At 45.2% G+C, this 13,390-nt stretch overlaps 1 protein-coding gene across 2 annotated transcripts in view; it reads right to left on the bottom strand.

Moving 5' to 3' along the window:
• DENND1B (DENN domain containing 1B) overlaps positions 1 to 13,390 on the bottom strand; it is a 2,623,009-nt gene that overhangs the window by 835,005 nt on the left and 1,774,614 nt on the right. For both annotated transcript variants that reach the window (XM_069641511.1, XM_069641512.1), the window contains one exon: positions 5,039 to 5,140. In XM_069641511.1, the coding sequence (XP_069497612.1) occupies positions 5,039 to 5,140 (102 nt within the window). The remainder of the gene's footprint in view (positions 1 to 5,038; positions 5,141 to 13,390) is intronic.

The raw sequence follows: 13,390 nt of genomic DNA, 5'->3' as shown, positions 1-13,390 counted from the left end.
CGGCAATGGGCAGAGGATTAAAAGTGAAAGCACACAGTAAACGCAGAGCTCCTGAATTCTCTGCATTTGGAGTAGGGACGCTCTTTCTCACACATGTTCTTGACTGCTTCCTTGCTTTCCATGGCCTTGGCTCTTCCCAGCCATAACTAGGACAAGCTGCACTCGTTGGTTATTCCGTTTACTGTGGCTGATACCATAGAAAAAATGAAACATTGGCAAGGATATCACTGCCGTTCTTTAGGAGACTGAAGCCTACAAGGGAGGGTGGGGCATGGACAGACTTCCAGTTTATTTCTAGAAACTAAGCCTTTTCAGATCCTTCCTTACAGGGAGCTGAAGTGTCTAGCCAGCTTTTACATTTCCTGATGTATCGCTAACAAATTACTAAAAGTTGTGATTCTCTGATCTGTTAAATACTACAGTATTCTAGAACCCTGCGCAAATGAAAGCTTAGCCCTCCTTCCATTCCCAGCAATTAGACCTCAGAATTCAAGGCTGGTCCCCCACGCAACTGGATGTTGTTCTCTATAACCAGTAAGGCTACGTGGACTATAGGTCAAGGGCCATTTTAAAAAGACATACAAAGAGGGTCCTCCATCAAAACATCAAAGTTCACCCACAAAGCCTATTGAAGATTAAGAAGGAAAAATGGCACTTAATGGAGCTACCTTCATGGGCAGAAGATAGTTTTCCCCATTTCAAAAGGGTGTCTAGGATGACAACCAGCGTTTGCAGGTCAGTTGCTCTCACGTACCTGGTACTGCTCAGGTCGCACTGGAAGCTTTCTTTATTTTTTGCCATGGTGAGTGACCCTCGCAGGTCACGTCACCAAGGCACGCCTAGGTCCTTGAGGTACACCTTAGTGACGCACTGGGTGACAGGCCGCCCGCCATGGTGAAAAATAAAGAAAACCTCCTGGGCGGCCTCTGGCATCACTAATCTTCACCCGGAGAGGAGGGGGAAAGGGGGATCCTGTTAGCTCCTCCTCTGCAGTTGCACCTTAGTGAAGTGCTTGCCTGTAAAAACGCACATGAAAGGAGAGCCAACATGCATTCTTTCACTGCCTTTTTCACACACAATGAAGCTCGGACTGCTGGCTATTGTCATGCAAAGACTTGCGCTAGGAAGGACTCCACTGCCTGCACCCTTTTAAAGACCTGGTGCAATTGCTTTCTCTTATCGCCAGTGCGCCCTTCTTAACCATATGTTTTGTCACCGATGGTCCAAAAGACCCCCACACCACGTTCCTTACCATAGCAAAACATTTTCCACCAACACTTAATGTAGTTGGAAACCTTTCGGGGGATGGCTCAGCTGATAGGGCTTTTCTATTTGCCGTGTGGCACGGTGGTTGCAAAGGGAGGGACGGGATAAATTGCAAGATTTACAAAATAAACAGCATGGAAGGGCATCCACGCTGCGTTTACTTTTTCCTTTGTGTTTGGGAGCATTCATTTTATTAGGAACGGGAGCTCAGGCCTCTGGCTGTACCAAAAGACAGTTGTAGTTGTGGCTGCCAGCCAAGAAACAAAGAAACAGAGAAAGATGCCGAAATGGTAACATTCCCAAATCTTTTTTAAACCCCTTATTCAGTAAAAGTCGAAATTTATGTAAAATAATGCAATTTGACTTAAAGTGTGACAGAACTGAAGCGACACACAGAATGGATAAAAGAAGAAAGGGTGAGAGAAGTTAATGGGGAGACGGGTGTGAGACACTAAAGTAGGAAGAGAGAATGAGAAGGAGAGAACGTGAGCGATGAGGAGAGGGAGAGGCAGAATGGGGAATAAAGATCGTAAGAATGAATGGGAAGGGAGAAGAATTAGAGACAAGTTCAAAGGAGACAGAAGGATAGAACAGAGAGAAACCAGCCATAAAAGGAGAGAAGGGCATACCAAATTAGATGGAGGGGTAGTGGAGGAGAGAAAGGCAGTGTGATAGATGTATCAGAAAGGAGGGGTGAAAGAGGAAAGAAACTTGACAGCGAATGTGAGCAGAGGCAGAATATGAGCTGAAGAGCAAGAGCAGGTGAAAAAGAAAGATTCCAGGCAGAATTGATGCATAACTAAGACAGAACAGCAGAGCAAAAGCGAAACAATAGGGGGCGACTAGAGGGCTGGAAGCGAAAGTAAGACAAGAAGCAGATCAAGTCTGGTCGACAGCCACGAGACAACATGAGAGGGGGGGAGAAATAAGAAGGAAGAAGAAAGTAAGGAAACTGTAGCAATAAGGAAGGAGAATAGGCAGAATTTGAAGGGATGAGAAGGACGAGATTCAAAACAAAAGGTGCGGGAAAGGTGTGAGTGGAGATATGACAGGTGAGGAAGAAGGGGGATAGTACAGGTGCAAGGGAGGAATGAAGAGAAAGAAAGGACAAGATAGATAGTGTTAAGAAAAGGAGAGTTTGGAAGGAAGGAGGGTGACCCAGAATAATAGAAAACAAGCCAGTAACAACAAAAACGTAAAACAAAAAGTACAATATAATGATGTGAGCAACATAGTGCACATTTCATCAACAGTGTCCAACATTTTGAACATTCCAGGTGAGGACCTATGCCGATACTCAATTCCCCATCATTCTGTAATACAGCCTGTGATGTGAAGCTTCTGCCCCAACCTTTAGGCCAGATAATAAACTTCTCTACCCACCTTCATTTGAATCGGGCAAAGGGGCTATTCTCCCAGACCTATTTTACTCTTAACAGAATCACATTAAAAATCAGCCGCTTTCCCTCTTCTTTAAGACTCAATGGGCCTCATTACACAGTAGCTATTAGCTCCATGGTTGCCGCCGGTATTTTACCGTGTCCGCCTTGGTGGATGGCGGAATTACTGCCCTACTCCAAGGTGAGTGGGGGTGGTAATTCCCCATTCACCAAGGCCCTTCCCCATTCCCATTTTTGCCCCCATAGGGCATAATGGGAATGGGGAAGGCGCTAATTACGGTACCGCAAATTGCGGTACCGTAATTAGCACCGAGGTCCCTTTGCGGCACCCTACTTTAACGGCTGGTAAAACCAGCCGTTAAGGTCGGGTCCCGCAAAGGGAACTCGTAGTAAGGCGGTAAGGGTTTACCGGTGCCCTTACCGGTAAACCCTTACCGCCTACCGTGTAATGAGGCCCAATATTTTGAAAGGCACATATTAGATATGGGCAATTGGCCTCTTGGCATGTTACCTACTCCCAGCAACTGCCTCTGACAATGGGTAGGTGGTCTATTTAAAGTTGTGCTTCCTCCAGCCCTTCCAGTGACCTCTGTGATCAGGGGCGGGGCGACTGTGTCCCTGGCCAAGCATAGAGTACTCACCTAAGCTGGGCCAACGTTCATATCTACCACTATTCGTCCCAGTCACGAGTTGCATGGGCCGTCTGGAGTACTGCCCCACACGAGATGGTGTGAAATTCTTTACTATGCCCAGTTAATGTACACTCCAGGTTACAAACATACATTGTTTGCATGATTGTGGTGTTTAAGGAATGTGGAGAGTTGTGTTGGCTTGTCTGCTGTGGGTTAGTGTGATATTTGGGCAAATGCAATGTAGACATACCTTTGGTGGTGTGCATTCCATTATGAAACCTGTGTTGTTTTGGTGGGGGATTTGTGTGTAGAGCTGTGTTGGCTAGGGTGGGATGTAGAATGATTTTCAGGTGGTTACTGTTAGCATGTCTTGTTCAACAGACCACCTAATGACAAATGGGGCCAACGCTTTGCCCTTTACAAACATCACTTTTATTTGCTGATAACACAAAACATTACTTCTCCAGCAAAATTCACGTTTCAATTACGTCTCCAGCGTTAAAGCTTTCGTATGCAATATTGTGTAATGATAGGCTATGCATTTCCATGTCATGCAAAAATATAGGGTGGACAGTCTACAATGAGTTTCCCGGGACTGCTCTTCTGACTGCACAAAGACTCTTCAAAGACTCTCCACCTGTAGCACCACTCAGTCTTGCATGGGTATATGGCACAATAGACCTGGACATATACCATAAACTAGCAGCTGTCAAAGCCAGCTATGCACCACAAGCTAAGTACCAGGGAAGCGGACCAGAATAAAAATTGAGCAGGATAGTGATGGACCAGGTAAGCAAATCACAAAGAAGCCAACGACCATATGGGTGATGGGCCATATGAGATGAGGGCCAGAAGAGAGTGACACACCAGGGAGCCAAGGGATAGAGGGGAGTCTAACCAGAGGAGAGTGACTCAAAAGGAAGCCAAGGACCAGGGAAAGGGTGGGGGAATGACAAGAGCAGAATCACTCTACAGGAAGCCAAGGACCAAAGGAGTGATGTTTAGCGGAGGAGTAACCCCCAAGGGATCCAATGACGTGTTGCCCAGGTGTTTGAAGTTTGGCGTGTGTATTTTTCTTTTTTTGAGGGAAGCCCCACATTTTCTTTAGCCCAGGATGCTTCCAATGCTAAGGCTCCCCTGGGTATAGTGAGTGCCAGTGCTCGGGCACGAGGGTTTCAGTGAAGAGGCGACGGTATGAAGCAGCCTACAAAAGAAACTAAAATAGTTTAAGGAAAACAAAGAAATATTTCAGAAACCTGGACCGGATGAAAGGCAGAATTCCCTGACCCCAAGTGTACAAGCATTTCTCGTTATATTGACCAGCGCCATCAAATCGCTAATTAAAAGGACTGGCGCTGGCAGGTGGCAGAGAAGCCGAAGCCGGTAATTGGCCCCCTTCTCCTTACTTGCCTTCAAAAAGCTGTTCGCTTCTTTGCTAGACATGCCACTCGGCCGACAGCAATGCCCGCTTCATCATATCATGATTAAGACGAGATGAAGAGGCTCCTGCCTTTGGAGCAACTTTGCCTAATGAAGGCAGCTCACTTTCTAATTGCGACTCGGCTTCCACGGTGAGGACTAAGATGTCCTGTTGAGCGTCGACGAGTCAGTCAAACTGGCGGAACGCTTACAAAAATGTGCTGCAATTTCCTACAATCATTCAATGCGATATAAACAAATTCCAGCCATTCAGACAGCTTAAAGGGCAAAAATAGAGGGTGCTCTCAGCCTCTCACTCACCACTTCACTGGGCAGGTTGTGCAGGTCACTAAACGACGTTTCCAGAGTGTTGGTGTCGATGTTGAGCAGGACCACATCTTCCAGAGATCGACTTTTTACTCTCTGTAAGAAACCAAAAAAATGCTTTCCATTAACATTTCCATCGTAATATATTGTTAGTTACTTTACTTTTTAATAAATGCTTGGCTCTAGCCACCCAAGCTTTACTCTTTATGTATAAAGAACAATTTAAATGATTGAAACGCCTTTCCCTTTAAGTACTGCAGTCAGCATGGAGTATTCACCTTTTCCAGAAAAACAAGATCTCGCATGCAGGGGCGCCTGGCACCCTCCCCAAGACCCCCCACCCCCAAACCCCTACCGGAAAGGCCTTCTGCAAAAAAGCCCCTATACTTTTAATGGGGCGTTTCATTCTGCGTCCTAAACAAATGGACACATTTCCATCCCAACTTGTGCTGTGACAGTTCAATAAGTGATCTAATGTGTTAAGATTACCGAACTGGTGATCCATAATCTTTCCAACACTCAGGCCCCCAAGGATTGGATGTTGGATGTAATTGTAATTATCGTTATCATTTATATAGTGCCTTTTACCAATACTATAGTTTCAAAGTGCTTGTGGTCGGAACGCCCTCGGGGTCCGCAGTCCAGAGTATGGCAAATTGTCAGAGGTTTAGAATGTGTGCGCGCATTTTGGTCAAGATAAGGAATTAGGTGGGCTGTGGAGGGGTGCTGAGGGAGTTCAGGAGAATGTGTGAGTGCAGGAGACTCGTTATGTGTCCAGCTGGACCGAAGTTTGTCTTAGGTCGTGACTGTATTTTAATAGCAGAGATGTTGAGGCTTAGTCTGGTGTAAGTAGGCAAAACACTATGTGCTCAGCAAGATCGAATTTGTCGTAGGTCTTCGCTGCATTCAGGTGCATGACTGTTGGCAGCCATATCTGTGGCCGATGTCCACCGGAGAGGCACGTTTATATGCATCTTGAGGCTCAGATTGATTTTTTTTTTTGATGCTTTACTTCTGGAGAGGGAGTCCTCTAGGCCCACTGCCAGGGTTGCCGTAATTGGTCTTCAGCTCTCTTGCTATCTTCTATATGCAAAATCGACACTCCCGCTTATCTTGTTTTGTCGTTTGCATGCACTGCTCATCCATAAAAGCACATTAGATGGGCAAAATCCAAAGTCTTCTTTCTAGGTGTACTGAGAGAAGTGATACCGGGTTCTGGTAATGGGAGGCACTCTTAAGGCTTGGCGTGAGTGTATAGACTGTTGATGTGCACTGCGTATTTAGAGGGATGCTGGTGTCTCTAGGTGACAATTACAATTACAGCCGGCCTCTGCCTAGTGGAGTGTGAGCATGTTTTTCATTGGGGCATTGCATGTCAGTAGTCGGTGGATAATTCAGTTGTGTGGATAGTAGTCTGTGTTTGCCAGTTTGTGAGGCGGACCACTGCGAAAACGGGCGGCACCGTCTGGGGTGCTCAGTCACGTTCCTGGGGGGGAGTTTTCCACTGTCCATGCTAGAAGGATGGAGATGGCCTGGCTGATCCGTGTTATGCCCCACCTTGCAGAGTGACTGGTTTGGATAGGAATGTGGCTAGAAGAGTGATGATGATGTGATGGGATGGGGCGAGTGACTCCATTCCTCTACACGTTTCAGGAAGCTACTGCATATAGCCACGTTTTTAAGTCCATTTTGAAGAAGTGGTAGTGTTTATTGAAGCGGATGTGCTGTAAGGGATTTCAATCAGGCACACACCCAAGTCTCGCCCAGCATGTTGTGCGCAAATAAAACCCTTATTTATTTTTATCTATAAATTCAATATTCTGAACGATATACCACTCATATCACACCCTTCTCAAAATACCCCCCTCACCCCCTGATCACACTGAACCAGGAATCAGGATAGTTTGCAACGGTAAATATCACTGTATTTCAATATCACAATATATTTTAATAGGTAACAACAATCACCAATGGGTGACAAGAACAATGAATAATATCTTTAATGCACTGGGAATCAGGTAATGAACATAAAAAAATGCAGCACAGAAAATAATACGTTTGGAACAGATAGCACTGTGGTTAGAAGTTCCCCCTGCAACACCCTTCAACCTACCAATAGGCAATTTAAATAGATGTGAGGAGAGAGCAGGTACTCAGGAATAATACAGATCAAACAGAATATCACTCCCACCTTCCCCCCCTTAAACACAAGAGAAAAACTTGACGTTTCAACTGTCAGGATGGCTTTGAAACCGGCTTAAACGCTAATAAATGTGGTAAAAAAATGCTTCTATTATACATTTCTACGGGAGCCGCCTTGAACAGATGCAAGCACGCAAAAGCAATGATTTAATCAAAAGAAAACATTTTTAATCTCAAAGGCAAAGTGGGAAATAATTTAAAGGCAACTCACACGTGCAAAACATTTGCAAATGTAAATTTGCGGCGATTTTTGATAAAAACTACACTGCAGTGCGGTTTCAGGTTGTGGAGATAGCCAAGGATGTTAGGTATCAGTGGGAATTGAAATTGTGTTTCAATCTTTAAAATTGAGGGAGTTATGGCGGCTTTAGTGAGGTGTTTTTTGAAAATAAAGTCATGAATCTGGACAGGAACTTCAGTTTAAAATCAGAAAATATGGATGATGCTTTTACTCAAGACTAGAGCATGAAGGCTAGACTACCAGGTTGGGACAAAGTAAGCTCCGAGACCGATTCATGACATCAGTAACAGATCCCCATCGCCTTCCTCGGCGTAACCAGTCCAAACACTCGAAGTGAGATTCATGGATAAGAGTTACACAAATAAAATGACTTTGAAACATGACGCTTTAGCAAATAGACAGAATAAGATAGCACTAAGATTTTGACACTGTTACTGGTTATGAAAGTAAGGATAGTTCAGAGATTTAGAGTGGGACAAGATAAGGCAAGGTATACAATGGTTCTCTAGCATTCTATTAATACTCACAATGCACTGGGATTTAAGATTTTTGCCCGTCAAGATTCTGGTCAATGGATCGTCTATCAGGGAAGGACAGCACATCGGGCACAGAACAGGATCAGCTAGGCCGGTCACTGGAACTGCACGGGATCTGCCCTTCTCGTTTCTGGATATTTCAGATCAGCGGGATTGCGAGTTCAGCAGGCAAGCATTATGGTAGCAAGCCAGATAGTTTCAGGATGCTTCCCCACACCACAGTGCTCCACTGGGTTGTAAGGATTAGTTGAGGATTGATTGAGGGTAGAGGCCTAGCTGAAAATGGTTCAGCTACTGCTTGGCCTGGTTATTGGCATCTGGATCTGGAAGGATGTTAAAGGCTGGGTTTTGAATGCTGGATCAGAGTGATTCGCTGGAATCAGAAGAGAGAGTGTGTCTATGTGTTGTCAGATGTCTCTATTTATCCTTTCAAATGACAACCCAAAAATGGGTGTATGGGCCGGCTTAACTAAACTCGCCCCTGTGAACTGGGATTGCATCAGAGCCTCATCTCTGCCTTGCATCCGAGTGATTGGATCAAGGACAGATGATGTCAAATGTATGGTTTGGTTTTTACAATCCTTAGAAACCTCCCCTAGCCACTAGTATCACAATCAAATTTTGTCCGAAATACATATTTACACATTTCTAACCTCTAAGAAAATCACATACACGGATTACATATTTTATGTAGTATCTGTTCGTCAAAATCCCACAGCTGTGAGACCTTGTTTCGCCTTTTTGCAGCATTTTGTCCATTTCTCCATGAAAACATTTTCCAACCTTTCTCCAAATTTACACAAATATGCGTGTTTACCATAGGGATGTGTGTGCAAAGTTTAACAATTCTAGCATAAATACAGTTCCCATAAAACCACATATATTTCCATTCCTGTTCAGAACATGTTACATAGTTCCACCAAGTTTTAAAATGTAGGGCCAAAAAATTAGATTAACAACTCTGTCCTTTTTATATTTTTCACCACTTCTGATAGCGAGTTATAAGTCTCTAAAAAATGTTCATTACAGATTCTTAGCAGCAAATGGTCTGCCTTTTGTCTGTCTCTGGAGGCAATGAGCAGCCCCCCACCTTTGGGATTTCCTACTGCAAGGCTAGTTTACGACCTTTTCACACGTCCATTTCCCGGCCCGGAGATTCTGCCATTGGTCATTCCTTGGGAGCAGAAAAGTCTATCCTACCCTACAATTATCATGTGTCAGTGAGCATCTGCTGAGAGGAATGCCCTGCCCTTAGGTATAAACCTGTTTTTCAACTTCTTGCAGGCCCAGCAGGCCTAAGTTAAATTTTCATTTCTTGACTTGACATCCAGCATAAAACCAACTTGTTGCATCAGAGGACATCGATAAATTACATTCTTAGATTTAAACCTGTGGGATCAAAACAACTGAGATCCGCGTTCCTTTGAGCAACAGTCCTTTTATATTTGCTAATCCAGCAGATGTTTAGTTTTAAAAAACTTTAAGTTTAATCAGGAGAGCCCAGTTGACAGGGCTGTCACTCACAGGTAGCCCAATGTGGCAGCACACAGATTTGTTTGGCAGGAACTGTCATTCACAGGCAATCCGGTTTTACTAAGAAAATGTTTTGCTTTTAACATTTCAGGACTTTGTAAATTCACAGTGCTTCATTAGATTAATGAATTTTAGCACCAAGCAAGATTTTGAGTGTTGGAAAGTGTTATGTACAGGCCTTTTGGAGTTTCAGCAGCAAAATAAAGGTCATTTACAGACAAATTTTGGAGTTTCATTTGCAAAGTGCTGCTTCTCCCTCTGTACTCCAGGTTTACTTTGTCATGGAGCCCACTGGCACTTTTTCTGCAGCGTGTGCTCTGTTCCACCACACATGCACCATGGGTGGCAGGTTGCCAGTAGGGGTGTACCGAATAGTGAAATTACTATTCGGCTGAATACCGAATAGTTAGCAAAACTATTCAGCCGAAAGCCGAATAGTTGGTTTTTTAAATACATTGTCCAGCACATGAGAAATACTGCTTCGCAAGACAGTAAAGAGCATGTGAATACACGCATCATGGATGCGCATACTCAGCTGCCCTTTTCAACCCCATTTGAGCATTTGCACAACCAAAAGAGGCCCTAGAAATAATTTTAAAATTGGCCCCATATTACACATTTTCAGCAAGCCTAACCCCTTTCCTATGGGAACATTTGGAAATACCACAGAAAAGAGGCCCAGTGTGCCAAGTCCCTGGTGACACTGGCATTTGTATCCCATCTCTAACTGCATCACTTTTCCGCGAGGTGGGGCTACCCAGAGAGCTGCAGAAAATGTTTGCACTGGAGAAGCTATCATTTTCAGATGTGTTTATTTTTCGTAGAAGGCGAGGCCTGCGGGGAACTTTCTTTTAGTGCCGGGGAATAATTTGCATCTGTTTCGTGAAGGCGAACAATGGGCCGTGGCCTCAGTCTGCTCGGGCCAGGTGTTCTGTTCTGTATAAATGTTGTACATTTATATGGTAATCATATGTGTGCGCAATGCCATCTCCTGAAGAGACAGAAAAACAGGATGCACATGAGGAATGCATGCGATGGGCAACCCTATATACAAGGAACTGCGCCCACGGACGAGGGAGGAGGGAGAGGGATAGAGAGGCTGAGCAAGGGAAGAGTGTGAGATGCAGGGGGGAAGAGAGAGAAAGAGTGAGCAGAGGAGGGAGAGGGATAGAGGGGCTGAGCGAGGGGAGAGTGCGAGTTGCAGGGGGAAGAGAGAGAAAGAGTGAGCAGAGTAGGGAGAGGGATAGAGAGGCTGAGAAAGGGGAGAGTGTGAGATGCAGGGGGGAAGAGAGGGAAAGAGTGAGCAGAGGAGGGAGAGGGATAGAGAGGCTGAGCGAGGGGAGAGTGCGAGATGCAGGGGAAAGAGAGAAGAGAGCGTGAGCAGAGTAGGGAGAGGGATAGAGAGGCTGAGCGAGGGGAGAGTGTGAGATGAAGGGGAGGAGAAACTAGAAAGAGAGAGCAGAGGAGGGGGAGGCAGAGCAAGGGGAGAGTGAGATGCATCATTTACATAACATTTATGCCGTGTGGTAATGCGACGGTCCCGGCAGCTGCAAAATGCACAAAGGATGTGCTGCCGAGTCATATAAGATGATGTAACTGTGTGTGAAAAAAGATGCAAGTGTGAATAAAAAAGATGTAACAATATAAAAGTAGGCGGCTGCCCGTGAAATCTCCCGCTGCACAACCCGTTATGCTGTTGAAATATTTTACACAATTCATACTGCTGTAGTGGGCTGCCGTGAGTGGCTGCGATGCATCAGACCATTGAATAAAACCCTCTTACCAATGCACACAAATCAAGTGCCATGTTTGCAATACAACTTTAAATATCGTGCTGCACAATAACCACTACAGATACCAAATGCAGAAAACTTTAGTATCGTGCAATCATGAACGTTCATAGTCGGTGCCCAAAAATCTGCTGGGAGAAGGGCTGCTCGGCGCACTCACCCGTATGGGCTGCCCTGAGCTCACCCTCCTGTAGGAGCCGGCTCCTTTCTCGGCCGTTGTGCAGGGTATGGGTATTTTTGCCTGTGTTGCTTGCAGTAGCCAGTAAGCTAACAGCTTACTGGCTACTGCTGCTTTCCCACTGTTCTCTTTCTAGGATTGGCTATCGTCTCTCACACTGAGAGAAGATGGGCAATCATAGAAAGAGGACTTTAAAAAAAAAGAAAACAAATTAAGAAAAAAAAAACATCGGCTGAACCCGAATAGCTGGTTTTCAGCCAAAATTCGGCCAAATACCTAACCTAAGCCGAAGTTCGGTACACCCCTATTTGTCAGCCATCTTTTTGTGTGTTGAAAAACACGGTTTTGGCGCGCACAAGGGTTTTGCCACCCTCTTACTGTTTCTCGCACCATAGATAGCAGAGTGAGGCCGCATAGTATAGCAGAGTGGATCAATACATCCAACAAATTCCCCTTCCACACTCTGTTTTGACTTCCAGTCGAGGGGGAGTCGGGCGAGTGGGATGTTCTTTTCTGTCCATGTGGAGAAATTCAGTTGGTTCTCGCGTCAGCGATTAAGGCGACACGCTCTCCTCCCCGGTTCAGGTTGGGATGGGACGATACTCCGGATTCCTGGGGTTTTTCCTCCCGGGCCCCGAGTGGTCCTCCTTGGTGATTCTTGGGATTTAAGTGCCAATACTACGAAACAGAACATAACACGGTTATGAAAATGTTCCCACTACTGTGCCCACACATCTTCGGGGGATCTCAGCAGTGGGAAAGACACTTGCATTCCCGAACAATTGGCAATATTCCCCATCTATTATTCAGTGATTATTTACTCCTTTTCTCAGGTGTAATCAATGAATATTTAATAATTTTTCTAGTCGTATGGATTTTCCCCCTCTGGGTTTCCGGGAAGCCCTTCTATCTGCCACAAAATATGCCTGGGGTGGCAACTCTTTAGCTGGTTTATGTGGACCCACTAGTCTTCCCCTTCTGTCAAATTGCCCTTGGGGATACGGATTCTGTAGGCGACTGGTGAGATTCTGTCCACAATTTCAAAAGGACCCGCCAAGTTGGGAGGAATTTGCGCTTTTTGGCTTCGTTCCTTGGGAAATTTTACAAGTAGACCCGGTCTCCTACTTGATATTCCTTTTTAGTTGTCTTAAGGTCATAGTGGGTCTTCATACTGTCTGCAGATCTTTCTAGATTCCGCTGAGCATATGCAAAAGCATGTTGAAGGTGTTTTCACGAATTCTCAACATACTCATGAGTTGTGGAGGCATTTATCAAGGTCTGCACTTGGGTTCTGTAGAGCAGGTGCTGGGGTAGCACCGTCCTTCGTCCAGTCATCAGCTCAAATGGAGACATTTGTGTTGCGGAAGAAGGGGTAGATCTGATGGCCATCAGGACAAGGGGTAATCGAATGTCCCAACTTGGCCCAGAATCTGCCACAAACATTTTTAATATGCTCACAATTGTTTTATTGTACCTCTCAACTCCACCACTAGAGGACACCGGTAGGCAATGTGCAGTTTCCTTTTTACCCCAAGTATCTCCCACATCTTTGTCATCAATTCGCTAGTGAAATGGCTACCTCGGTCTGACTCAATCCTTTGGGGTAGTCCAAAATGTGAGATGATGTGATTGATCATCAGGGAAGCTGCTGTTTCTGCATTGCAATTTGGGGCTGGGAGACATTCCACCCATTTAGTAAACAAGCATGTTACGGTCAACATGTACTTGTTCCCCCTAGAGGAGCGAACAACGGGCCTGATATAATCGACTTGCAAATCTGACCAAGGCAGTGTTATCCCCCTCTTTTGTAGGGAAGCACGGTGTGCGAGCGATGTTAACTGAAATTGTGCACACACAAGACACGCC

This window comes from Ambystoma mexicanum, chromosome 1q, assembly GCF_040938575.1.
Source record: "Ambystoma mexicanum isolate Mex_15411 chromosome 1q, UKY_AmexF1_1, whole genome shotgun sequence".
Taxonomy (NCBI): domain Eukaryota; kingdom Metazoa; phylum Chordata; class Amphibia; order Caudata; family Ambystomatidae; genus Ambystoma; species Ambystoma mexicanum.
The sequence above is the reverse complement of the archived record's forward strand: the minus strand, read 5'-3'. Positions and strand labels throughout refer to the sequence as shown.